At 35.4% G+C, this 27059-nt stretch overlaps 1 protein-coding gene across 2 annotated transcripts; it reads left to right on the forward strand.

Annotated features, from left to right (window-relative positions):
- Positions 1-553: 553 nt before the first annotated feature.
- LOC588450 (muskelin) lies at positions 554-25815 on the forward strand. Of its 2 annotated transcripts, XM_031000491.1 has the most exons (18): positions 554-688; positions 11015-11084; positions 12083-12225; positions 13385-13473; positions 13817-13926; positions 14600-14737; positions 15642-15834; positions 16646-16758; positions 17277-17390; positions 18282-18439; positions 19203-19413; positions 20516-20648; positions 21169-21236; positions 21795-21871; positions 22384-22573; positions 23151-23315; positions 24482-24592; positions 25269-25815. In XM_031000491.1, exons 1-18 carry the CDS (start codon positions 579-581, stop codon positions 25344-25346), a joined length of 2271 nt encoding a protein of 756 aa, XP_030856351.1. In that variant the 5' UTR covers positions 554-578; the 3' UTR covers positions 25347-25815. The 2 variants fall into 2 exon arrangements, with proteins under 2 accessions (XP_030856351.1, XP_030856352.1); XM_031000492.1 differs by lacking the exons at positions 554-688; positions 11015-11084; positions 13817-13926 and having other exon boundaries at positions 12124-12225.
- The last annotated feature ends 1244 nt before the right edge of the window (positions 25816-27059 follow it).

Consider the following 27059-nt stretch of genomic DNA (forward strand, 5'->3'; position numbering starts at 1 on the left):
ATCTGGAATTATATTATTATAGTCATGACTAGGAATCCATCTATTTAATTCTTTGTACAATATATATCTTTCTTTGTCTCTGCATGTCCATCTTTATACTTTTATCTAGCCGTTTATCATTTTTCATTCATTAAGACTTGTTGAGAAATAATTATAAACCATGATTCTATTAATTTGTCCATTATACTGAAACTTTATGTAGGCATATGTCTTTTAATTTTTTCTCTACGATAAGCCTGATATGTTCATTAGATTTCTTGTGGACAGCTAACAAGTTAATTTTCAACAAAAGGACTAAATGATATAAAAGCAAAAGACCCCCAAAACTATTTCAAGTTCAAGTTTAATTATTTTTGTCTTTCAGAAATCACATGTAACGAAATAAAATGTATCCTTGATTGGCAATTATACTTTTAGATAACTTTATCTATGATTAAAATGTATGATTATTGGATTTCCAGTTTCCATACACAGTGCAGTGATTGAGTGAAGTATAGTGTGAAGATATGTCTAGAAACCGTTTCATATGTTTAGCCAATCAAATCACATGTTCGAAATATGTAAGCGGGAAAAACAAGATGGCGGAAGTGGCTTGCGCATCCTGCTCCGAAGAGCAGAGGAACACGCCCCATAATTTAGTTTTCACCATCCACAGTTATTCAAGTTGTACAGCGAATTATTCTCCAGAGTAAGTATTAATCACGTTTTGCGATATCAAATTTATTTTATGATTTGTTATTGATGGCATTATTAGTCAAATAGTGTGGAGCTTTTGGAGCGAAGTGTCGGATTTTGAATGTTTATGTGCCCCATACATTAATATCTGTGTAATGTTTACTTGTTGCCTCAAAATGCGCATTCATGATTAACAATCGAGTAAGAAAACGGTGTTATTATTATTATTTTTATGATTATTATTATTAATTTGGCATTCACTCAATCACAAGTACAAAGTATAAAGCGCAATTCTAGACCTAATCAATTAATTATTAATGTAAAACTAGATTAAGAAAAGTCTAGATCTATGAAAGTATGAAGGGGTGACCAAAGTTCGCTGACATTTTAGATCATAGGATCTAGTCTATTAGTGATATTCGAACTATGATTTCTCATATTCTACACAAATTTATTTATTTCGATTATTACCAAATGGACGGCAAAGTTTTTTACTACAGATAGATCTAAGTTCAACTAGAAAATTTATCGTCGAAGGATTTCAGAGATAGTCTATCGCGATCTAAAAATTCGATGTTCGATCGTTCTTGTGCACTGCATCTTAGAAAGTCATAAAAACAACGAGACCTAACTTCACGCACGGGGGTTTACAGTTGATTTATCAAAAAGTGTGATCCATCAAAAATAAGGTAATATCATAATTTGGAAGGCAAGATATCATACAATCAGTTAGTAACACTTTTTACTGCTCTCAAATTGAAGATTTTCAGACCCTTATCGGTAAGTTTATCATTTTTCGGAACGGACTCCAAAAAATATTGCAAAATTTGCCGTTCTTTTGTCAATATTTTCACAATTTCATACCCAATTCAAAAGAAAATTTCATCTCTGGGTAATTTTATGTTCCTCTTTCCATTGGTGATATCAGATTTTCGTAATCTTACTGATTTTTTGAGATAGCAAACTTTGGTCACACCACCATAATGGCAATTGCAATCTTCATGATCGTGGCAATGGCAATGCTGAACTTATTAAACTAAACTCACAACTCACAAGTAAAATTAATGCCAATTGGGAATGGCATGAAGAGTGCATTTTCTACCTCATTTCCCCTTACCGTCTACATATAGACTTCACGCATTGTATACCCAGACGTTGTGTATGTCTGGACAGATTTTTTATGTCTCACTGAGCTGAGACATACCGTAAACAGATGAAAAAAAACTGAGACTCTCAGCTCCGGAGAAATGATTTAAAACCACAAATAGCTGCATTACTATCCTGACTGTGTATTAAAACTTGTTTGATTCTCAACATTTTTTTTCAAACACAACTGTACAAAACTCAAATGATTTCACTCAAAATCGGTTTTGTAAAAATTGATGACACCTAAATAGCAAATAGCCTACAATTTGTTTTCAACTCACCGATGTCTGCACACCTATTTTACTTGAAATTGACAAGAATTTTCTATTGTGTATCCCTTATAATGCTTGATCTTCACTTATCTCTTATATTTTAAAGAGTGCTGAAAGTTTTGTCAAAATTCAAGCAAGAATAATGTTATTGTCACAATATGCAGCAGTGTAATTTTGATATTGCAAAAACAAAGGTTTCTGTGTCTGGGCACTCGTTCACTTTACACACAGTTGAGGAATTTTGATGTGAAAATAGCATTTTGAGGCTTGTGGATACTGTTTTTACTTTTTAATGAATATGTACAGGTAAGTTTGTTTGTTTGTTTGTTTGTTTTATTTCCACTTTTTCATATCAATACAAAGAAACATACAAATAAATATGATGAATAACATGTAAGTTTGACAAAATTTGTTTCAAGTTAAAATAAAAGTTTCATACAAAAGGAAAAAGCAGGAGACCACATGTCGTAAGCGTAAATGCTTGAACATGACCGTGGCCTCTGCCGAGTTAACAAAATAAAAGAACAACCCATGCAACTGCATTGTATTCAATGTTAAATAAGATATAATTGAAGTGATTAAAAGTGAGCATGGCTGAATTAATTTTGAGCGAAAATAACAAAACAAATTTAGTGAAATATTTCGTGTTGAGAAGTGCATTTGTGCAAGGTGCAAAAATTTAGCTTGGTGGAATAAAAAGAGACTAATACCGTGATATTAATCGTGTGTTGGTTTCAGTAACGGGTGATAATATTAAATGTATGCAGGGTCCATTTCTGTTGACAAACAAAGACAGAACAATTCAAGACATAACAAATTAGATAATTTTTAAATTTCTATGTAAGATCTAGTAAACTATACTGAGTTAACAAATATGCTTTCAAATAAGCTTTAAAAGAATGCAGGGAGGTCCTAGTTTTAATATGGTTTGGTAAGTTATTCCAAATATCTGGTCCATGGTGTCTAATTGATCGTAGGGCTAAACTAAGTTTGGGATTATTAAGATGGTAATCATGAGCATGTCGAGTTGAATATGAGTGTACGTTTACATTTAATAAATAAAAGTTTAAAAAAGATGCTGGAAGAGTTTTGGAAGTGTACTTATACATAAAAATGGCAGTTTGGAGCGTATGTATATCATAAACCTTTAATGTTTTTAATTGACTAAATAACGGGTTCGAATTTGCAAGATAGTTAGAGTGTGTACAAATACGAATTGCTCTCTTTTGCAAAAGAAATATTGAGTTTATTTTAGTTTTACTACAGTTTGCCCATATAATATTACAATATGTTATATACGGTAAAATTAAAGTATTATAAAGAATAAACAAAGATCTATCATTTATCAAACATTTAATTTTATATAAAATACCAATATTCCGGGATATCAAAATATTTATATTATGAATGTGTTCGTTCCAAGACAAATTTGAGTCAATAATAACTCCTAAAAATTTCGTCGATTGTTTTTCAACCAGGGATAAACCATCTATAAACAAATTACATTGTGGTTGGTCCTGGGAGTTAATAGTTCTAAAACGGATAAAATTAGTTTTACTTATATTTAAGGATAATTTATTACATTTAAACCAAATCGAAATATTACACAAATCATGATTTACAGTATCAACAAGTGTATCAATATTTTTGTGTGAGTAAAGTATATTTGTATCGTCGGCAAAAAGAATGTAAGTTAGAGTATTTGAAGATTTTATTATATCATTTACATAAATCAAAAATAAGAGCGGGCCTAAGATGGAGCCTTGAGGAACTCCACATGTGAGGTTCAATTTTGAGGAACTATTAGAATGATAATAAACATACTGTGTTCTATTTTTAAGATAGTCCTCAAACCAGGATAGAGCAAGGCCTCTGATACCATAGTGTTCTAGTTTATAAAGTAAAATTGTATGATCAATGGTATCAAAGGCCTTACTCAGATCCATAAAAACACCTATAACATGCTTCTTATTTGCGAGAGATTCAATTATTTTATCACAAAGTTTAATTAAAGCAAAATCAGTTGAATGATTTTTCCTAAAACCAAACTGGTTAGGAATCAAAATATCGTGCTCATTCAAAAAAGAAATCAATCTTTTATATACCAATTTCTCAAAAACCTTTGAAATACTTGATAATAATGATATGGGACGATAATTTTGAAGTTTAGATGGGTCATCTTTTTTATGAATCGGTATAACCTTAGCAATTTTTAATAAGTTAGGACAGGAACCAGTAGAGAGAGAAATATTACATATATGAACCAATGGAGAAACAATAAAGTGTATTATTTGCTTAATGAGATTCATACTTAACCCATCTGGTCCTGATGACTTGCTTGATTTCAGTGATTGAACTATACTAATTACCTCATGAATAGTTGTGGGAGTAAAGAATAATGAATTTTCAGAGGGTTCTAAAAGATATTGAGAAAAGTGATTGTTGCCAGCATCTATCTTAGAGGCTAATGTGGGACCTACATCAACAAAGTACTTATTAAAATAATTAGCGCATTCATTCAAATTATTAATGTCTTGTCCATTAACATTAATGGTTGTATTTATATGTTTTTTCTTACCAGTAAGATCTTTGATAATATTCCAAAGAGAATTATTATTTTGAGTACTCGCAATTTTATTTGAGTAATATAATTTGCGTGATAGCCGAATAATAGATGTTAACTTATTTCTATATTTTTTATATTTATCTAAATCGATATCATCTTTACTTCTTAACGCTTTCTTATATAATCGATTGCGAGTCGCAATCGATCGTAAAATGCCCCTCGTTGTCCATGGTTTCTTAGCCTTATTTTTATTTAACTTAATTCGAACCAAAGGTATATTTTTGTTGTAATAATACATTAATTTATTCAAAAATATATCGTAAGCATCATTTGCAACTACTAAATTAAATACATCAACCCAAGATTCTGATGCTAAATCCGCCCGAAAGCTCTGAATATTAGCATCCGTTTCTTTCCGAACGTAAATATACTTCATGGACTCATGTTTAAGTAACTGAATTGTAGGGGAAATAACAAATATGGGAAGGTGATCAGAAATATCAGAATACAAAATTCCGTTCTGGCTGTTTTCATTAAAAATATTCGAAAATATATTGTCTATTAAAGTTTCAGTTATACTAGTTATTCGGGTAGCTTTGTTAATATGTGGATGGAGGGAATAAGAAGAGAGTGTAGTTAGTAACCTAAGTCCAATATTATTCAATGCATGTGGAAGTAGATTAATATTATAATCCCCCATAAGATATATGATTTTATTTTCACGCGATATTAAAGAAAGACTTTCTTCTAATCTATCTACAAACATATCAATATTACTATGAGGTGGTCTATACATTACTCCAACAAGTATATTTTTAGCTTTATTTATAATTTCAATAAAAATATATTCGGAGCCATCTACACTTAAGTCAGGTCTCTCTTTAAATGTTAAGGAATCATGAATGTACAAGGCTACTCCACCCCCTCGTCCATAATTACGATCAGCTCTAATTAGTTTATAATTTTCAATATTAAATAAAGGAGGTGATTTATTATTCAACCATGTTTCCGTTATCCCTATTATGGAAAACGGAAAATGTTGTATAGAAGAAAAAAATAAATCCATAGAATTGAAGTTTTTATTCATACTTCTAGCATTAATATGCAACAAACTAAGGGACTGTTGATTATGGCCATCATTATTTAAATTAAAAGCAGCGTTGAAATCGTCAGTAGTAAAATATGTAGACTCATTTTCTGTTACATCTTGCAGGGTGCTACAAGAATTTTTTTCACCACTTGCCCTGTCGGGCAAGTGGGTTTTCAATTTACTTGCCCAAACAATATTTCCACTTGCCCAAAACTTTAAAGCGAAAAAGGACTCGAGGTTAAAGCATTTATTATCTCGTAATGATAAGTTAGTGTTTTAGATAGCAAATTAATGCACATACATGTACAGTGTAACTGTACTGAATAATAACCTAATATGTCAAAGAAAATGGTCAACAAAGGATGGTTGAAGGTTTAAAAAACGCATTTTATTGATTCTCCATAAATAATCAGATTCACATGAATCTCGGCAAGGTACATGTAGAATGGTTCAAGCAGGTTTAAGTTTTTAATATTCAGTCATGTAAAAAAGCATAATGACCCTGTTGTAAAAAATATGATACAAACATGTCATTAATGGTAGCCACATGTACCATGGTGCAACATCACATGTGTGTCTGTGCAAGCCGCTGTCATTTGGAAACGTAGGCTAATTTTCAGCTGTTAATAATTTGGGTCAACTCTTCCATCAAGAAACGTCATGTAAATAATGGGTAATCAACTATTTTAAATAAAGTACGGACATTTTTATTTCATCATTCACTGCTATAAATATCATGCCAAAATTTGTAAATTCTTACTAAATAATAATATTGAAGATATTTTACGATAAATCTCGGATAAGTATGCGAAAACTAGACTAAACAACGTCGCTAAAACCATGAAAACAAAACAACAACGGCTTATATTCTGGGGGTCTCGATACTATTATCAAAATGACTCGCTCGGTCGGATCTTGAGACCGCAGTAATAAATTGAAAACGAGACAAAAACATTCATCTGATTTATATGAGCAGCGAGTTTTAAATAATATGTTCACAATCATTAACAGTCATTATGAATAAATATCAAACATTTGACTTTTTGTACTTACTAGAAAATCCCTGTTGTTTATTCCATTCCGATTCGCACGTGTTCATTTCCCTAGAATAATGACGTCATATTTGGCGTGATTCAACCAATCGGCAATCAGAGAATAGCAAAGGCCTGTCGGTGCGGCCTGCAGAGCTAGAGAGAGAGAGCGCGAATAAGCTCGCAGCTGGTACGATCGCGCTAGCTGTCTCTAGCTAGCTCACGGCCGGCCGTGCGTGGAGGCGGAGCGGCATTCATGGCTTGAAGTGTCACTGTTGCATGCGCGCTGAGCTAGCTGAGCTGGCTAGCTGTCTGTGAAGTTTTTTCGAAATCGGAACGATCGCTTTTTTGCTTCTGGATTTTGACGACGGGTAAGAAGTTGACGGGTGAATGGTAGAGTTCTTGGACACTAGGAAATTACTGTAAAGTATCACTTGCCCGAATCGGGCAAGTGATAATTTGATTTACTTGCCCGACGGCTCAATTTGGTTGCCCCGGGACGTCGGGCAAGCGGGTTTGTCGCGCCCTGCATCTTGGTTAATTTCTAAATCAAAATTCATATGACCAAATTCAATATTGGCCTACAATTATCAAATAAAATAATTGAGAAATGGGCCCATGTAATGATTTGAATATGATGTAGAATAATATATTCTGTTTGATATGTAACGTTAAGCATGTAAATTTTTTCACTTCGTACTAGTCTCAATATAAACAATCGTTTCACCGTGGGTGCATGTGCAGTGACTTGTGCAAGTGCTAAAATAATACAAAGAATGGTGAGTGAATGAACGGAACAGCGAATTGCAGCCATTGGTGGCGGTTCCGGTTTAGTACTGACCACCGCCAGTTCAGGAAGAAAAAAAAAAAGAAAAAAAAAGAAAAAAAAAAGGGGGGGGGGATAGTTAAACATAAGAGAACGTACAGTATTAAAGGCAAATATGTGTGGGTATATACAGGGACAGGTAAGAGGAATGCAGGTTAGAATAGATCATTTAAATGTGCAAGAGTGTATAGGTTACGAGGCTCCAAAGAAATGGATCAGCGTCTGTCATTCATATGCTACAACAGTATTGATGGTAAACAGCAAGGAATTTATATTACAATGAATCGTATCGACACAACTAACAATGTATTTTTATTCAACTTTATTTAATAATAAGAATGTTACACCTGCGAATTACCACGCAGTTAACCTCAATACATGTGGGCAGTTCTTAAACAAATAATAACAAAGACAATACAAAGAGGAACAGATCGCAATCTAGAGTCTTAATCTGTAAAAAGGGAATTGTTAACAATTAAGATAAAATTGTTTAAGATCAATCCTTCCAATATAAATGTGTTTATAATGACATAACATAACAGAAGTAGGGAATAGAATTTAAAAAAAAAAACGGAAATTCTAAAGTGTTAACATTAAGAAAGCATGTGTTCTGTTGTGGGTAAAGGGCACTCACCCCGAAAACGCACACACGACCCGGGAAGCACGACAAAAGGAACCGATGCGCTTTACAAATCGTATAGAGCACAAGCTCCAGCCATGCATACCAAGCCGCAGGCAAGTCCCCGAAGAGAATGTCGTTAATTAGCATAGCAAAATATTTATTACAAACAAAATTAAAAAATTAAAAAAAAAAATTAAAAAAAATAAAAATTAAAAAAAAATTGCAACTGGCAAAATTCATATCAATGTCGATAACATGAGGAAAATACATGCATAACATCATGGCTAGTACACATCCATTAAATTAAACAAGTAAATGTACCACAGTGCAACATTTTTGGTTTCTACTAAGTCTTTCGAGTTTGTATAGTGGTCACATAATTACAAAAAAAAATTCCATCATTAAAAAATATTGCGGAAGTGTCAACAAACAATTATAAATATAGAGAGGGGAAAAAAAAAAATATATATATATATATATATATATATATATAATTATATATGAACAAAATACAAAGCATCATGGCGAGTACAAAATATCCATGAAATAAAACAAGTAAATGTGCCATAGTACAACACTTTCAATTTCTACTAGTATTTCAAGTCTGTATAGTGGTCACAGTTTTTTTTTTCTTTTAAATTCCATGATTGAAAATATTGCGGAAGTGACAACAAACAATTAAAGATACAAAGAGGAAGAAAAAAAAAATCTATATATATATATAATATGAACAAAATAAAAAAAAAAAAAAAAAAAAAAAAAAAAAAAAAATATCTTGACATTTTTGCGTCAAGAAAAACAAAATATACATGTACTTAAATATATGCGTAAGTCCACAATGATTTTAACATGCATTGTACTATATACATTCGATTTTCAAAGCGTATAATTCATATCATATGCAAGGGCGAGACATAAATAACCGAAGTTGAAAGTCGGTGTGTCCATACAGAGTTCTATTTCGGTTTATGTTGAAGCATGTCCATTACATATTTCTTTAAAATGCTATGTAAAGGTTTTAATGAGCGAACTTAAAGAGTCTAAAATAAATGTTCAATCAAATGTATAATTTGATCATTGTTCCTTCTTTGTATGTAAAGTCATTATTTCTCACATAATATTCTTCCCTTCTTCTCAATTTTTTTCTCTTTCGGTATAAATTAGAGTCTGTAATGTTGAACAGAGAGAAATATAATACAGCGAAGAAGAAAAAAAAAAAAAAAAAAAAAAAAAGAAAAAAAAAAAAACGTATTTTATCGTAGAATAAATACGTAGTTCATGCTTACATATTTTGTTGTTTTGATAGGTATCATTCCTGTTGATTATTCCATTTGTTGGTGCCTTTGTTTTTCCATTGTAAGATCACAGAGGTGCCTTGAACAATTATCCTGGTGGATAGACCTCGTTCCTTTCGGAGCTTGTAGGCTTCGTTAGCTAAAATGCCGCGTCGTTGTTTCAGGACAGGCGGTAGGTCCGTCCTGACAGTGATACGGCTCGCTTGGGCAGGTGGGGTGGGCGTTGGCTGGATACCTCCTGGTCCGGCTACTAGGGTGCGGCTGCGTAGTTGGCGCTGGAAGAGTGATAGGACGTGATCGCGGTCGGCCATGACGGCAAATCGGGCAATGATGGGGGTCGGTGATCGGGGCTGGGTGTTCTGATCCTGTGGTAGACGGCGGGGCAATCGGTGGGCGTTGATTAGCGGGATAGTTTCTGCTCTGGCATTCTCCATTCCGAGCTCTTTAAATGCTTTACGAACGATGATATACGTATCCTCACTCTGCTCGGTCTCGTGTACTCCATATAAGAGAAGGTTTTGCTTTCTATTGTAAATCTCTAGTGACAACATTTTGTCCTCCATTTTTTGTATCTCTTCCTTCATTTTTGCTTTTAGAATTGGCAGCTCGGTCGTTTCAATATCGTGCAGTTTGTTAGAGTTAAATTCAACACTTTGTTCCAAATTCGTTAGTTTGTCACTGAGTCCACTCACTTCTCGTGTTAGCGTATCGATTTTGCCACACATCATAGATGCGAGGTCTTGAATTGACTTTTGAATGTCACTGTTCGTTGGGTGCTCAGACTGGGGCTGGGGCAAAGCGGGAAATGCCTTGCCCGAGTTGTCTGGCGGGCTGTGGGTGGTATCTCGGTTACGTGTCCGCGGCCGGGTGGTGACTCCAGCTACACCAGTAGCCATTTTGAATTCGTGTGAAGTAGGATCAGTTTAAGTGGTATAATCGGTTGAACAACAATTAATTTCCACTTACTCAATAATGACAGCGCATAAGGAAACCAGGTCGGAATAGTTCGCGTTGAAATAAATCACATTTTAGAACAGGCGGTGGTCAAATAAAAAAAACCGGAAGAGCTGAAAGCTAATGCACGTCCGTACTCATTGCAGGCTAACTCGGACCTTGCTCGGACCGTGCTAAATTGTGTCTGTTGCTTCACTTGCTTGTTTTCCTAGAATTACATGTAGTCACCTGTAATCCTTTCACTTCACTCATTTTGTTTGTCTCCTTGAAGTTGGGTCTTTTCTCTTTCCTTCACCTGCCTTCCCCATAGAGTTTAAAGGCCTAGTCCAATCCAAAAATAATATGCTTTTAATAGATGCAGAAAAACAAGAGAAACACAGCAAAAACAAATTTAGTGAATTGGATACCGGTAACTTATAAGGAAAAGTATGAAAAACTATGGAACTTCAGCAAATTGTATGTAATGACATCTTTTCCTTTAGGTACTCATTTCATTTCCAGTAAGATAATTTATTTAATTTGTATCTTTTTTCGTAGAAATATATTGCAAGATAACCCGAACGATCAGTCTTCAAGATGGTCATCAGACAACAACTGTACACCCCAGGTAGGTGATTTCTCCTAATGCACTTGTCATTTGTAAGACGCACCTCTTGACCCCCGGGAATGGTGCGTCATTGTACCGATATGAGTCGTACATTTTGATACCATGACGCACCTTCCGTCACAGAAAGTGACACACCATTACATTCCATCGACGCACATTTGAGTCAAACATATGACACACCATTTCATGAAAATGACTAGCCAATGACGCACATTTGAGAAACACTTCTGCTTGGAGAAAGTGACGGTCCCATTGACACACCAAATGACGCAACGTGGTAAAGTGACTTACTATGACGCACATATGGGTCAGTATTGTGACAGACATTTTGCGGCCATGACGGTACTGTGCGTCGCGATTTTGGGGAACATGACGCAACCATGACGCACCATCCCCGGGGGTCAAAAGGTGCGTCTTACAAATGACACCTGCATAATCAATGAAATGTCAACTTTATTACTCTATAGGAATCCTGGGCCAAATTGATTAATTTTACAAATATGTTTCACTAGATTGTTCCATGTTTTTGCTGATCTATTCACAAAATTTTCTTGCTAGGTTCATTAATGATTGACGAACAATTGAATATATACATGTATGAAGATATTTCTGAGGTTAATGTGCCTGAACATGATTGTGTAGCAATCATAGTCATGCATACTTCTGCCAACACAATTATAGTGACTTACACCAGTATCTCTTTGGAATGTGACCTCCAAGGAATGCAGGCTTTGGTCTCAAGTTCTTGGTTAAAAAAATAACCTGTTACCTACATTGTTAAGATCAGTTGGGATCATGATGATAATTAAAAAGTTAAAGCTCTTTTTTAGCGGAGGGGCTTAAGCTACTCAAACTTTTGGTTAATAATGACATGTTGTTATGTAAACATTATATATTGACGATGTCGACTTCAGTGCACTTATCTGACTGACTCCATTCTCTCTGAATTTAAGAATTTGATACATTTTCCCCTTTGTTTTCATTATGTTTATGAGCAGTACATCATCCTCAAGCTAGAGTCATGCTCCTTGGTGGACAGTATCACCTTTGGGAAGTATGAGAAAACCCATGTTTGTAATCTGAGAAAGTTCATCATCTGCGGAGGACTGACAGTAGACCACATGGTTGAACTCGCATCAAGGTAATAATTTACAGGGGAACAAAATATTTAAACAATTTTTGGGGCTACATTTCAAGCTTGTTTGCATGTAAATAACACTTTTTAATTTGTTTAGCATTGAACTCTATGCACATTTTGGGGGGCTCTTTTTGGCATTTCGGGGGCGAATTTGCCCCGAGCCCTCATGTATTTTTTTCCTGATGATTTATGATCCCATTAAATACTCAGCACAATATCTATCAAAAATGTGAAGTGCTCCCAAATAAAATCGTAGAGAGTGATAGAATTTATTAATGATTTAAAAAACAAAACTAAAATTGCCAATGGTGTTTGTGCTCCCCGGTCCTGCTGGTTAGGCTTATGATCATTGTATAGCCTTCAAAGAATGTACTGTTAGGAGAAACATTGAGATGGATAATAGATATAGTGATTGGTGTACAGTCAAACCTGTCTATAGCGACTGCCCAAGGGAAACACAAAAAGTGGTCTTTGTAGACAGGTTCCTTTAGTACATGTTTCAATGAGAAACCATTTTCAAGGGGGGAAAAAAATGCTTGTTGTAGAGTAGACAGGTGGTCACGAAAGCGTATGTATTGACTGTATTTAGTATACCGTAAATCTCTGTGTATAAGGCACACTTTTTTGCCGCCGAAAAAAATTGAAAGTCGGGGGTGCGTTTTTTGTTTTAGTTTCGATTTATGCCGCTATGCCTGGCAATGTCTCCCAGCTCAGTAATCAGTGTGTTGACTCACCACTCAGAAACTAGAACAACACTCAAATTTGTCTGTCATCTTGGTTTGAAAGTAATCTTTCTAATAGATCTCAATATGTAGTTTATAATAATAATTCCTCCAATTTTGCTTTGGCGTACCACAAGGTTTTATCCTAGGGAATCTACTGTTTTTAATTTACATTAATGATCTTACACATTCTTCTAAAAACGACATTGTTACTTTTTTTGTGACAAGTTCACAAGCACAAATCGGCGTCTTCAACTGCACCTCGATGTTAAATGAAAGTCCTTCCCCGCGTGTGTTTTCATTTTGGCAATTTTTTTAAATAATTTTTTTTGTCTTCAAAATAGGGGTGCACCTTATACACAGAGATTTACGGTACCTAAAATATGATTAATACACTATTTAATTATGTAATGTGTTGGTCGTTTGTTTCTCTTTCGTAGTGGCCTAAAAAATGATAATGTGAAGGAGAGCTTTTCACTCAAGTATGTCGTGAATGGGAATCCAGTGCCTTGTCGTTATATCAAGATTGGTAAGTTGGCAACAGTGGTGGTCGAGAATACACCTTTGTGTTATCACTTGCATGTTAACTGAACTCTGAGGCAAACTTTTTAGACAATTCTTAAAATCAGACATTTGTTGCAGCCTTACTGAAAAGAAAAATATACGGTAAATAAAATAAAGAAAACACTGGTTTATGTTTAAATGTAGAAGCATGATCATACCTTAGCTCCATTTAAAATGAATTTAATACATGTATGGTGAATTATCAATAGTCTGAATGTTATATATGAGGGTTAGGTTGACAGCATTTTGAATCAGCTAGCCTTTGTCTCGGGTGAAATATTACTTTCTTTGACCTTGTATTTGAACAGTGCCTCTGCAGTCATGGGGACCTTGCTTTAGTTACAGCATCTGGTATGTAGAACTGACAGGAATAGCTGAACCAGACATGGTACAACCCTGCCTTCTAAGTTATAACGAGGTGGGTGTCATTCTGATAAAACTACACAGAGTAAAACTTGCCCAAGAGAGCAGCAAAGCTCAACAATTGCCAAGATACTAAAACATTTTGTTTCCTGATTCAAAGAAATTAGCCACTTGCAGAGCTACCAAGTGTCGTGCATTAGGTGTGACATCACGCATTTCTTGGGTCTGAAAACGCTCTCACGCATGACGCGCGCGCTAGATTAAAAAAAACGCTGTACCTTATACGAGTCATGAAAATGTCATGCATTGCTGATCTATGAATTTGGCGTCTCTGCACATGACTTTCCAATGTGTATGAGGTTGATTTTGTTTGCATTGCTTTTTGACACAGTATACTTGCACCAGCAAAATGAAACATGTGGCTAAATGAAATATCCCTTTAAATTGAGAAAGTTGTTATAAACTAGTTAGTTGTATATTCAAGAGCATACAAGGCAAAATACATTTTGATGGTGGATGTATCTGTAAACTAAAACAAAATCATTGATTAAATATTCTTTTTTCTTTTGTATTATACAGTTTCTACTGTGAGACTCAATTACTTAAGTGATATATTAAATGATTTTGACACATATGATAACAGTGGGTAGTATTTAGCCTGTTCAGAATACTGAGTATAAATGTATAAATCTTGTTGTGGCATAAATGTTGTTTCCTTCTATCCCCAGTATCGAGAAAGCCAAGCCATCAGATTGTGCCTAAAGCACTTCCGTCAGAACAACTACAATGAAGCCTTCCAGAGTTTGCAAAAGAGGTCAAAGGTCAAATTAGAGCATCCATTGCTGACAGAGTTGCATTGTAAACTGGTGAGTGATCCAAAGTGGCATACAGACTTCTGGGGGGCGTTTCACAAAACTTGTCATCAGTGACAAATGACAGTGTTTGTTATAAGCTACTGAAATCCTTGCTTCTGATTGGTTATCAGCAGATTTGTCACTGATTTTTGTCATTTGTCATTGAAAAAAGGCTTTGTGAAACACCCCCTGGTTTATTGTGTGAATGATGTGATTGGACTAAAAGCATGGTACATACATTTTGTGCATTAGAAATAAGCTTGGAAAAGGAAGTGAGATTCAGTTTTGATGTAGCATGTTGTTGTGGATATGAGGGATATTAAACCCTTGTATTTATTTTGATGTCTGACAAGAGTCTCAGAATAAGAGACACGACTGGCATCTGTCAATGCTATCATGTGTGAGTAAAGTCTATGGCCAAATGTGTTTAAGGCTGTAATAGATTTATCATTTTATATATTCATCTTTCACTTTGTATCTGAAGGTATCTGTTGAGAAACCATCTTTTGCAAACAGGGCATACATAGCCAGAGAGTTGGTATGCTCCTGCATGTATGTACCAAGGTGCACTATTAAGGGTATTTAACTTGGATTTGTCACACTCACACTGGTTGTTCTGACTGTATTAGACCACTGTTCTCTGAGTGTGAGTGCATGTCAATATTTTGTCACTATATGGGGGTTGGTTCCCTCTCCAGTTCTGAAGATAAATGTAAATGGGTACCTGGCAGGAATTAATTCCTTGAAATGCCAAAGCGCCGTAATGACAGCCGTGCTAACAGCTAAAGTCAGGGTAATAATCGGGAGTGCCAGGAGTGTCAAGTTTGACAGACATGAGCGCTTTACAAGAACCCACTATTATTATTATTATCCCTTGCGAGTTGCTAACATCTGTCTTTCATTTTTTCCTCTTCAGGTGAGAGAAGGACACTTTGAGAGATGTGAACAGATCATCGACATGGCTTCCCAGGACGGCCTCTTCAATATGTACATTGCTAACCAAGACTACAAGCCCCTTTGGAAGCTTATAGCACCCCTCACTGTTGGGGAGGATGAGAGTAGACCTGGTATGCGGGGTGGTCATCAAATGTGTATGGATGTTAATACAGGTAAATACATGGAATATATCTGATTTTGTATTTTATTTCAGATTTAATTCTTGAATTTAATGAATGGTCAGTGCACACAAAAGTGATTGTAAAATTTGTGTTTGGTATAGTTTTAAATGGGTACTCGGTAGGATGCGAAAGCTAATGTGCTTAGATCAGCAAGTGTGCGTTTGTAAAAATGACGCCTGGCTGAAATGCTCCCCAGGGAGTGGAGAATGTGCATACATTATGTGCAGGTAAGCCTGAATCCGATGACCGGGGTAATAATATGATTGCAGGGCCCTCAGGGAGAACAGTATGAATACTGATGAGGCTACCCTGGGTAAACAAGACATATCATCATCATAGTAGTGTCTATCTATCTATATATGTCCCATAGCTTGGAGGCTGTTTAGGCGACACTGAAATGGACCTTGAGACACAGATTCTCCTTAACTTTCTGTCTTCCGCTGTTGTAGTTAGCCGCTCAAATGTCCACTGCTTGATATTATCAGTTCCTTCTTGCAAGATGGTGTTTTCCAAGCTATTCTTCCATCTAGTTACATGCCCCAAACAAATAATAGTGTAGTTATGGCTTTATGAGTTTATGATCACTCAATCAGGTTATAGCTAAATCGCAATTGTGATTAATGACAAAGCCCTCCAAATTGAGAAAGTTTACATCTGAAGTGGATAGAAAAGATCTGTCATTTCATCCATCATTTTGCTAGTAATCATGATTTATACCACATTTCTCATGCTTTATTGCCATAGCTATTTTGACTTGAACAGTTCAATGATGTTAACAAGTTTTGTTAATTTCTTTTCACAGAGATGATCTATTTATTTGGTGGTTGGGATGGTACTACTGATCTGGCTGATTTCTGGGTGTTTAGCGTCCAGGACAACGAATGGACATGTCTTTCCAAAAATACTGAAGAAGAGGTATGTAATTGTATATACATACAGTCAAACCTGCTTTAGTGACCACCTGTCTACAAAGACCACAATTTTATATTCCCTTGGGCGGTCGCTATAGACAGGTTTGACCATATTATTTGAGTAGCTTTGTCCTCTTACACTATTTTCTCCTAGTGTTTGTCATAATTATTTCAGAATACAGGTAACACTCTTTCTTTTCAATATTTGTTGAATATATTGTTCCAGAGAGGTACCAGTGATGATATTTGATAACCACTGTGTTTGTCAATACTATTGTTAGGACTTCAGATATTGCATATTATTTTCTATGCTGCAGTTATTTTCAGATAGTTGTTATTGAATTTATCTTTTGGTTTTATTTTTCTCATTTTGTTATTTCTTTTTTTGGGGGTGGCCTTTTAAATTCTTACTTGTTTGACAATTTGTCCTAAATTTTGTATTCTTACATCAAGATTTCTCCCTTTTGGTTACACATCTCTGATATCTAGTATTATGTTTTATTTTATTCTTCTTTCTTCCAGGGTGGTCCCACCGCAAGGTCATGTCACAAGATGTGTATTGACCCTAGCAGACATCAGATCTTTATCCTGGGTAGATACATGGATCAGACCATGCGTAATACCACACCATTAAAGGTGAGACTTCGACACCCCATGACCAGCATAATAGGTTGGATGTAGAAAGTTTTACTAACAAAGAAGGCATTTGGAATTGATAGCTGACCTGTCGAACAATACCATCACAGGTTTCTAATAGGCCGGAGTCAAAATGTTTAACCGACGGTTATACGACCGCATTAATCAAAACCGTTTAGCATTTCTCGCTCCGTTTAACCATTATTTTTATCGGCAAGGTTTTGTTGCCCCTACGGAGATCTAAAAACAATATTTGTCGGCAAGGTTTTGTTGCCCCTACGGAGCTCTAAAAACAATAATTATCGGCAAGGTTTTGTTGCCCCTACGGAGATCTAAAAACAATATTTGTCGGCAAGGTTTTGTTGCCCCTCCGGAGATCTAAAAACATTATGTCTTCATCGAAATAACTGAATGCTTGAGAATTTACACGCTTGTAAAAATATGTGTATTTTCAAAACGGTTAAACGAAACCGTCCGTATACTTTTAACAGTTAAACGTTTAGCACAAAAACCATAATGACTCGGGCTTAGTTTCTAAACAATCTTGTATCAAAATACTTCTTTGTAGGCAATGCCTGACATCAAATTGAATTCTTGAAGAGAGTTCTTGGTCACTTTGCTAAAGAAGCAGATGCAAATATAAGCAATTATATTTATAGCAGTGATATTTCAAGTGAATAAAAATAATGCAATTTATCTTTCCATATATTTTGCATCATATTCTAGATATTCAACTGTCAAATTTTCATATTAATACTGCAAGTCTATCTTTTTGATGAAAATTAAAACAAATTTGTATTTGTATTCAATTATAAAGCACAAGTACTAAGTTCATGATCTGGTAATAGAAGTATACAATTCTTTCCCTGATCTATTGTATTACCTATGCAGAGTGATTTCTATGTGTATGACATTGCATCTGCTAAATGGACGTTGATATGTGATGACACAGGAGCAGAGGGTGGTCCTAGACTAATCTTTGATCATCAGATGTCCATGGATTCTGAGAAGTCTACCATCTATGTATTTGGAGGGAGGGTCTTAACAAGGTTAGATTTTTTTTTCTTAAAAAAATGACTGTTCTCGTAGTGTAAAACTTCAATGGTATCTGTAGTAGAAGAATTTGGATTTCGCAGACTTCCCTGTATATCAATTTAGATCTATATTTCAATGGATTTTTTGCAATTTTTAAAACCATTTTTGACAGGCTTTGATTGATTAATGTAACCAAAGAGCTAGCTGTGATATCTCTTTGACGGAACAAACATGAGAATGCTACAGTCTTCTTTTTTCATAATTATGTGTTTAAAATATACTCAAAACAATGAGCAGTCGAGGATGTGGTTCATAGCAAATAAGGGTTAACTGATGGTATAGTTCAGAAAACTTTTCCTTTTTTTAGTGGCTTTCTGATAGTGGAACCAGTCACATTCTATATACAGTTGCTGTTTTAGCTAGAAGAGCTTAGATCATTGCAATGAGCATGCTCTCTGCCAACAAATTATGAACTTAAACATCTTATTTCCCATATATGATAAAACTCTTCTGTAAGCAAATATGGGTGTATTTCAATTTGCTGTTCTTAAAATGTTATCAGTAGATAGGTTTAGTCATTGCAGAGGATTTTATATGTAGCATTGATTTTAACTCCCTGGCTGCCATCTTTTGCACTCAGAGTATAGCTACAAAAATATGTTGTATAATTTTTGGCGTCACCATGATTATATTATTTTATTGTTATATTTCTTGCAAGTGCTGAATTAAAAATAAATAAATAAATAAATAAATAATTTTTCTTTTTTCATCATGCAGTTCTTCTTCATCGGAGGATCGTCCAAGCGAAGGTTCTTTCAGCGGTCTCTACCTCTACCACATACCTACTAACACATGGCAGCTGAAGAGACCTGACTACAGTGCTCACCACCACCACCATCATCACCATCATCATCTTCATCTACATGATTTGAAACGCAATACAAAGGACATCAAGTCGAGAACGGGACATTCTATGCTCTTCCAACCGGTGAGTTCCAAAGTCGAGCTGCTGCTTTGCCCAATCATAGCCATTGATGAAAACAAACTTTAATTATCATGTACAATATTGCCGCTGTATGTTTACAGTTTGTATATATTTGAAGTCTACAATGAATTTTAAGAGTTAGTATAATGACCAGGCCAAAGTGATCGTAAGAGTTGTAAAATTCAAGGTTGCGGCCACATGTGTATCTATATATGTGTGTATATGTGTATATAATTTGCAAAACATTTTTATCTCTCCGAAGTTATAGGTATCCTGATTGAATATCTGAATATATATCAAACTCAGTCATGTATTAAAGTATGTATCCTTCACTCACGCTTTCCCCATTACGAAAAGCTCTCGTTAAAACTATACCCCACCACTATAGCACAGCAGTCAATGGGAATCTGGTGGGGTGGCACTACCCCAATTTCGTTTCTCTCGTTAAAACTTTGAGAGAGCTACTACTATTACACAGGCACCAATGGGAATCTGGTGGGGTTGGACTACCCCAATTTCGTTTCTCTCGTTAAAAACTTGGACAGTGCCTTGAGGCTCTGCGTGAGAGATTATGATATTGGATTGCAGCTGGACTCTTCATCATCTTACGTAATACTAGTGTAAAAAAAACTCTTACTGGGGCTCTGCCTGAAAGGAAATGAGAAGTAGGAAATAAGTATTTTACTTGTTTGAAGATATTTTCATGTCAAAAAATCACTTATAAGTTAGATGAAGACCAAAATGAAAGTTCAAACGAAGCAAAATGACCCATAATTGGCGATATAACAACAATTTTAACTCTGGCAGCGAACCCCTGCATGTGTCTCTTTCTCCCTTCTCCCTTCCTTTCCCCTTGTATCATGCTTATCTCTCTCTCTATCACCTCATCGAGGTCTCGGTGGGGGTGGATTACAACGCTAGTGTTTACTTAGGACTTATCACAATCTCTGCTCTAGTACAAGTAGTAGTGGTGAAAGTCAAATGGGGGTTTCAATTTTAAATGGCGAGTTTTCGTCATGCTTTTAATACTGTAGATTATTGTTTTTCTCTCTCATATCAATCAGTAGATTAAAAAAATATATTTTTGTCTTTTTTTATGCTACAGGAATCCAGGAAACTTTTTGTCTTTGCTGGTCAGAGGGGGAAGGAATACCTCAGTGACTTCTTCACATATAATATAGATAACGAGGAGATAGAACTGATATCTAGAGGAGGAAACACGGGGCATCCAAGTGGAGGTATGTTCATATTTCGTCTGTTCGGAGCCAGAAGGGCATTAATTCATAATACAGTTAAACCTGCCTGAGTGACCACCTCTCTATGAAGGCCACCTGCCTATAGTGATCACACATATTGCCTCCCTCTAGAAGGAAATGTGTGTCAAAGTACCTGTCTAAAAAGGCAACCTGTTAACAGTGGCCACTTTTTGTGTTTCTCTAAGGTGGCCTTAATAAACAGGTTTGACTGTACTTAAATGCAGAGTTAACGCCCTTCTGGCTCTGAACAGATGATTTATACTTTTATCAGTTTCCTCCAAATTTCTTTGAATTTGTACATGTATGTACCTCAGTTATCTAAATAAATTCATATGGAGTCCACTGTACACTCTAATATCAAACTATAACCTAAACTTTTTACAGAAATCTGTGCATGAAGATTACAAATTTGATTTCTTCCAGTAATCTTGAGTTACTATTTATGTATTTACATGACTAATTGTCTTTTTCTTTCTCATTACAATCTTTTTTCTTCTGTCAGTGCCTGTGGCTGGGTTCACTCAGAGGGCAACAATAGATCCTGAACTGGATGAAATTCATGTTTTATCTGTAAGTTTATGGATATCTATACATACTCTCCCATGTGTACATAGTTGATAACATCAGATTATTACTAAATACCTTAGTTATGAAAGTCCGTAGGTGAACAAAGACAAACATAAATATTCGCACTCGCCCACCTAAACAAAAAGAAGATCTATACAGCTATTATGTGTGAATGAAGAATAAAATTATACAGATTTTAATGCTTATTTATCCCCCATTGAAACAATGTTCCAAGTAACTTCCCTTTTTGCCCATTGTAGTATTAGTGAACGTGTAAGTATTTAGTCACTGTAATTGGATAGTTATGTACTCTCTGTACACAATCTTTGGGACTTTCTTGTCATGGCATATGAAAGAATGCCATCATTCAACTAGATATTGCTCATAATAATAATAATGTTATGTCTCCTTTACCCAGGGAAGCCTCATCAGTATTATTACTGTTCTCCCTGAGGGCCCTGCAATCATATTGTTATGATTAGATGAATAAATATGAAAAATTGGAAACACTAAATAATGCAAGCATTTTTTTCTTTCCTTTTTATTGTATTTTTTTTGTAGGGTTTGAGTAAAGACAAAGATAAAGAGGACACCATGAAGAATTCATTTTGGGTATACTACATCAAGCAGGAACGATGGTAAGATTTATCATTTATTTCACCTGCTGTCTTGATTATTTGAGGAGTGTATATACCTGGATAGGAGGCATTTTGGAAAATAGCTGGCCTATTTGGATGGTGAGGCAGTATGAACAATATGCGCTATTTGCATTTTTACACTTCAGGCAACAGTAAATCATAATGTGAAGGTCAGAGATGTAATGAAAATCAGTATTCTTGTTTGTATCTCTATGACTTATAAAGGGAGATTGTAGCTCAGTTTCCAAATGCAGTAGGTCATAATTCGCTGACACCAGACTTGGTGAAAATAATGTTAATGGATGTACAAGTCCCATCCAGAAATCCTCCCCCCCCCCCCCCCCCCGAGTCTCTCGTAGAGTCTTTAGTTTAGGGAAATGTTATATAATGACTATTCCACTTGGGGTGATTAATGGAGAATGCAAAGCATTACATAAAGCATGTCGGTCATAAATCTGAAGGCTAATCCGGTGATGGACACTCTTATGAATTCATTCTTATGTATTCACCAGGTCTTGCGTGTATAAGAATGAAAACAATGACCAGCAGTACTGGAAACAACAGCAACATGTAGAGCCTTGTCCGAGGTATGCCCATCAGCTTGTTTACGACCATATTCACAAGAGGCACTATCTATTTGGTGGTAACCCAGGCAACCATAACAGACAGCGCCCTCGCTTGGACGACTTCTGGTCGTTGGAGGTGAGTTATTATTATTATTATTTATTCAGCAAAAACAAAGAAAATCATTTAATCTAAAACAAGAGTACATTTGGAAAAGAGTCACATGGATGACGGGAAAAGAAAAAGATTAACTAAATAACTGTAACCTAATTTCCTATTTTCCAATCCATTTGACTTTACAGAAATGGTAACAATATAAGTTGAGAGTGACCAGGAATAACTTGATGCCTGGATCTTTTTTCTTTACCATGTAGTCTTATTACACTTTTAAACATTCTGAAGCTATTAGTTTATGTACAATTCACTTTCATTGAAATCTGTACCAGCAATGAGCTGGTGCATCCTCCTTTATAAGCTTTTATTTCATGATGATCAAAGTGAAGTCCTTTGCCGTATAAAAAACAAGTCTTTACACTTGTATCTGTTTGTGTTATTAAAATAAGAGTTGGTGAGGCGTTGCAAGTACCTGATACGCCGTCATAGCTTCCAGGAGACAGCCATGGGGAATGCTTTTATAATCTCAATTTTCATTTGTCAAAGTGAATTCCTTCGCCGCAAAAAAATTAATCTTTACACTGTTTGTGTTGAAATACAGCTTTGTAGACCCACTAAAGAAGAGTTGGTGAGGCGTTGCAAGTACCTGATACGTCGTCATAGCTTCCAGGAGACGGCCATGGGCAACCCTATGATGGCCCTGTCCTACCTGCAGAGAGACCTGGCAGAGATGGTCAATCATTCGGATCCTGAAGAAACCAAAGAGGTCAGTCTTACCTGTAACCTAGCTGCATTCTGTAACCGTATAGCATTGCAATTATAGTGGTGGTGGTGGTGGTTATTTTACCTGACTGCTAAGAAAGCATAAATGCTTGTTAGTAATGCCTCAGTCACACCTTTGCGTATTTGGCTTGTGTATTGCTGCGTATTTATGGCAAGCCGTTTGAACATTCATTCCTATTTCTTGATATCAGGAAATGAATTTCTGTTGTAAAGCAATAATAATTCTTGATATCAGGAATTTGATTACTTGATGTCAAGAATTCACTTCTTGATATCAAAAATTCAATTGATATCAAGATATAGGAATAAATGTTGAAACGGCTTGCCATATATAAGCAACAATATGCAAGCCAAATACGCAAAGGTGTGACTGAGGCATACGCAACCAGACGGCAGACGTCTTTAGGCCTCTCCGAGAGACCTGGTAATGAGGAGTAATGCCTTACCAAAGGGCACTAGCGCATCGTCTTGGTTTTGAACTCTGGTCACCGTATTATGAGACCACTGCTCTACCGACCGAGCTATCGCGCCTTGGAGGTGCCACACATCATACTGTTTCCTTACTAACTGAATCGACTTGATTCTGATTGCTGAAAATCAACAGATCAGAAAGAGAAATAATTACAGCACAATTTAAGCTATCTTTTTTTTTCTTAGTGTAAGGAGTATTTTGTCACAGTAATCTTTTTTGTATAAATATAAATATTGGAGCATTTTAATCCTTAAAATGGCAATGTAAGCGAATGCTAAATAAGGATTTTGAGGATTATTTTAATCCACTAAATAATATGGGTGAGACAATTGATTATGGGGAGGGGGGGGGGGGTTCTTGTACGAAGTGTATTTATCTGTAAATCAAATTAAAATCATATTTGCTTCTAATTGTAAGAGGTTAAAGCCCCACTGCACTACTCGCACCCTGTATATAACAAACAATGCCTAAGCGGTGACCATTGGTCCCCCATGGTCATCTTTTTTTAATGTTAATTGAGAGCTGATTTGATGAGATAACCACCTGTCAGTGACCATGCAGGGAGGTATAATCCCTCCTGACCAAACTAGTGCAGATGGGCTATAAGACTTTTTTTAGTTTTGGTGGTAACAAGGGAATTAATGAGCCATGTCAACTCTTGTATAATTTTATTGCAGTTCCAGCTCCTCGCTTCAAGACTTTTCAGCCCTGGTCTAGAGGTACCAGAACACCTCCTTATGGGTCAATGCACCGAAGACGCACCTCCTTTCTATGCCAGCAGAACACAGGTGAGTTCCTGTTAGGTCACTTGATAGGAATTAAAAGAACAGTTACCATTCTTTCATCCAAATTGTTACGTAATGTACACCGTTGATGTAAGTAGCGGCTTTTATTTTGTACCTGCCATGACTCAGCATAACTGATAAAATGATGCTTTTTAAACCTGAATACTGTCACAATGCGTTTTGATTCTCTGTGTCAAATAAAAAGGGGTGTATTTACCATTTTACAGATAAAATTGAGTTCTGGTCATGCGATTACATTGTGAAAGAAACGTGCAATTGATCAGAAAAGGTTGATCATTTAGCCAATAAGTATTGGTTTGTACTGCAAGGTTCTGGAATCATCAAAATGATAAGAATTTTGCCCAGTCTTTGTAAAGTTACAAGCACTGTACACAGAAAGATGTTTATGGGACTACACAAACATGTGGCATAAAAATCTGTCCCAATTTGTATGATGTTTCATGCCATATTTAGAATATTAAGCCATGCTCTTCAGGGAACATTTTTTATCTGATGTTCTTGCGCACTTGCAGTATAATACAATGATAATGCTCACAAGTGATTTTTCACCTCTTCCCAGAACTCAACCTTCTCTTCAAGTTATTAACTATGTGTAATTGTTATCAGTATTCAAGTATGTGCTATTCAACCTTTTTTTCTTTGTCTATGTCTATTTCAGCTGTATGATACCTTAGTGAGCTTCTTCCCTGTGGACATGTCACAACCACACGACAACCTCATTGACTGTATACTGTGATCTCAAGCTTTGATCCATACCCCGGCCATGCGACCTTTGACCCAGGGCGATGGTTAAACTTCACCAGTGATTCGTCGATATGACCTTTGATTCAGGAATGTGAAATTGGCTGTAAAGAAGGACTGTTGAATCCAGTCATTTGATCCTGTGTTGTGACCTTTGACCCAGGGCGATGGTAACTTCACCAGTGATTCGTTCATATGACCTTTGATCCAAGAATGTGAAATTGGCTGTGAAGATGGAATGTTGAATCCGGTCACTTGATCCTGTGTTGTGACCCAGGGGATGATTTAACGATGTGTAACTTCACCCTTGATTTACTAATATAACCTTTGATCCAGGGATGAGAGATTGGTTCTAAAGATGTAATCCTGGATCTTGCCATTTGATCCATGATCCAATGATGGTTTTCTTGATGGAACCTTTGCTTTCTGTATGTCTTGATACCATTAAAATATTTACTCAAAAGACGAGAACTTCCAAACATTGATTTTGATAACCAACTGGAGCAGGAACAGAGATGACTGAAATGATCTCCTTGTCATTTACACTCTCTAAATATAGAACAATTCTGAGCTTGTGGTATTTATGGTTAATTATTCATTTATTACTTACTGTGAATATGGAAATTGCAGTACAAAATTTAACTACCTTTTAGTCTCATCATAATGCCCAACCATTACATAGGAGATTGTTACATGGGGGAGGAGGGCATATATATATATATATATATATATATATATGAATGGGGGAGTTTTGGGTCCTCTTGAACTTCAAATAGTTGATAAATTCATACTTTGAAACTTTGTTATAAGTGCTATCTCTACCCCCCCCCCTCCTTTCCCCTTATATGTAATAATTTGCATGAATTATAGTATTTGTTTTACTCAGATACATTAGAAACAACTGCTGTTGACTATGGTACACATGCTGAAATCATTGTTGTTGTTTTTTACCTCGGATGATTTTAACTTTTTTTCTTATTTAAATTATTAAAGGCGCTAACACCTCTGCAGCATTACCACAAGATTTATGTAAATTTATTTGATTTATTTTTGTGTTTCAAACCTTGCCATTTTAGTGATAAATTATGTTTGTTTACACTGAGAGAAATATGGTACTTTAGTAAGAGCTGAGTGAAACATTGAGGGTTATAATTCAGTTGTTTTCTAGATCTTTGCATGAACCTATTGATATAATGTTGGTTAAATATGTATTCTTTCATTAAAAAAATATTTAAAGCAAATATATATGAGTATACATTTAAATTCATATTTACATGCATTTTTTTTTCCACCTCTAGTATTTAATGGGAAAAAATAAAATAGAATAAAAAATTTAAAAAAAAAATCATAAACGTGATTATTAGCAGAAGTGTTTATTTGCAGACCCTAAGGTAAAAGTAACATATTGGCTCTTTGGATACTATGACACAGGTATTAGCAGAAGTGTTTTTCTTAAAACTTGAAGGTACAAAGGCTCTTTGGATAAAAAGAAATGGGAAAATGAATCAATGTTTTAGTTACACAACTTTACTCAAGCATGTTTTTCTTCAGGGAAACATACTTCGATGTTTAATAGTTGTTAGTTTAAACTGCAAAAAGTCTCTAAGAACATAGTCAATATTATCTTAATCCTGTATGAACTAGTAGATCTCTATGTCTAACTTTCATTGAAGGAGTACAGGCAATAATGCGAAACAATGCAATAAGC

The sequence above is a fragment of the Strongylocentrotus purpuratus genome, unplaced genomic scaffold (assembly GCF_000002235.5).
Source record: "Strongylocentrotus purpuratus isolate Spur 01 unplaced genomic scaffold, Spur_5.0 spur5_scaffold_6, whole genome shotgun sequence".
Taxonomy (NCBI): Eukaryota; Metazoa; Echinodermata; class Echinoidea; order Camarodonta; family Strongylocentrotidae; genus Strongylocentrotus; species Strongylocentrotus purpuratus.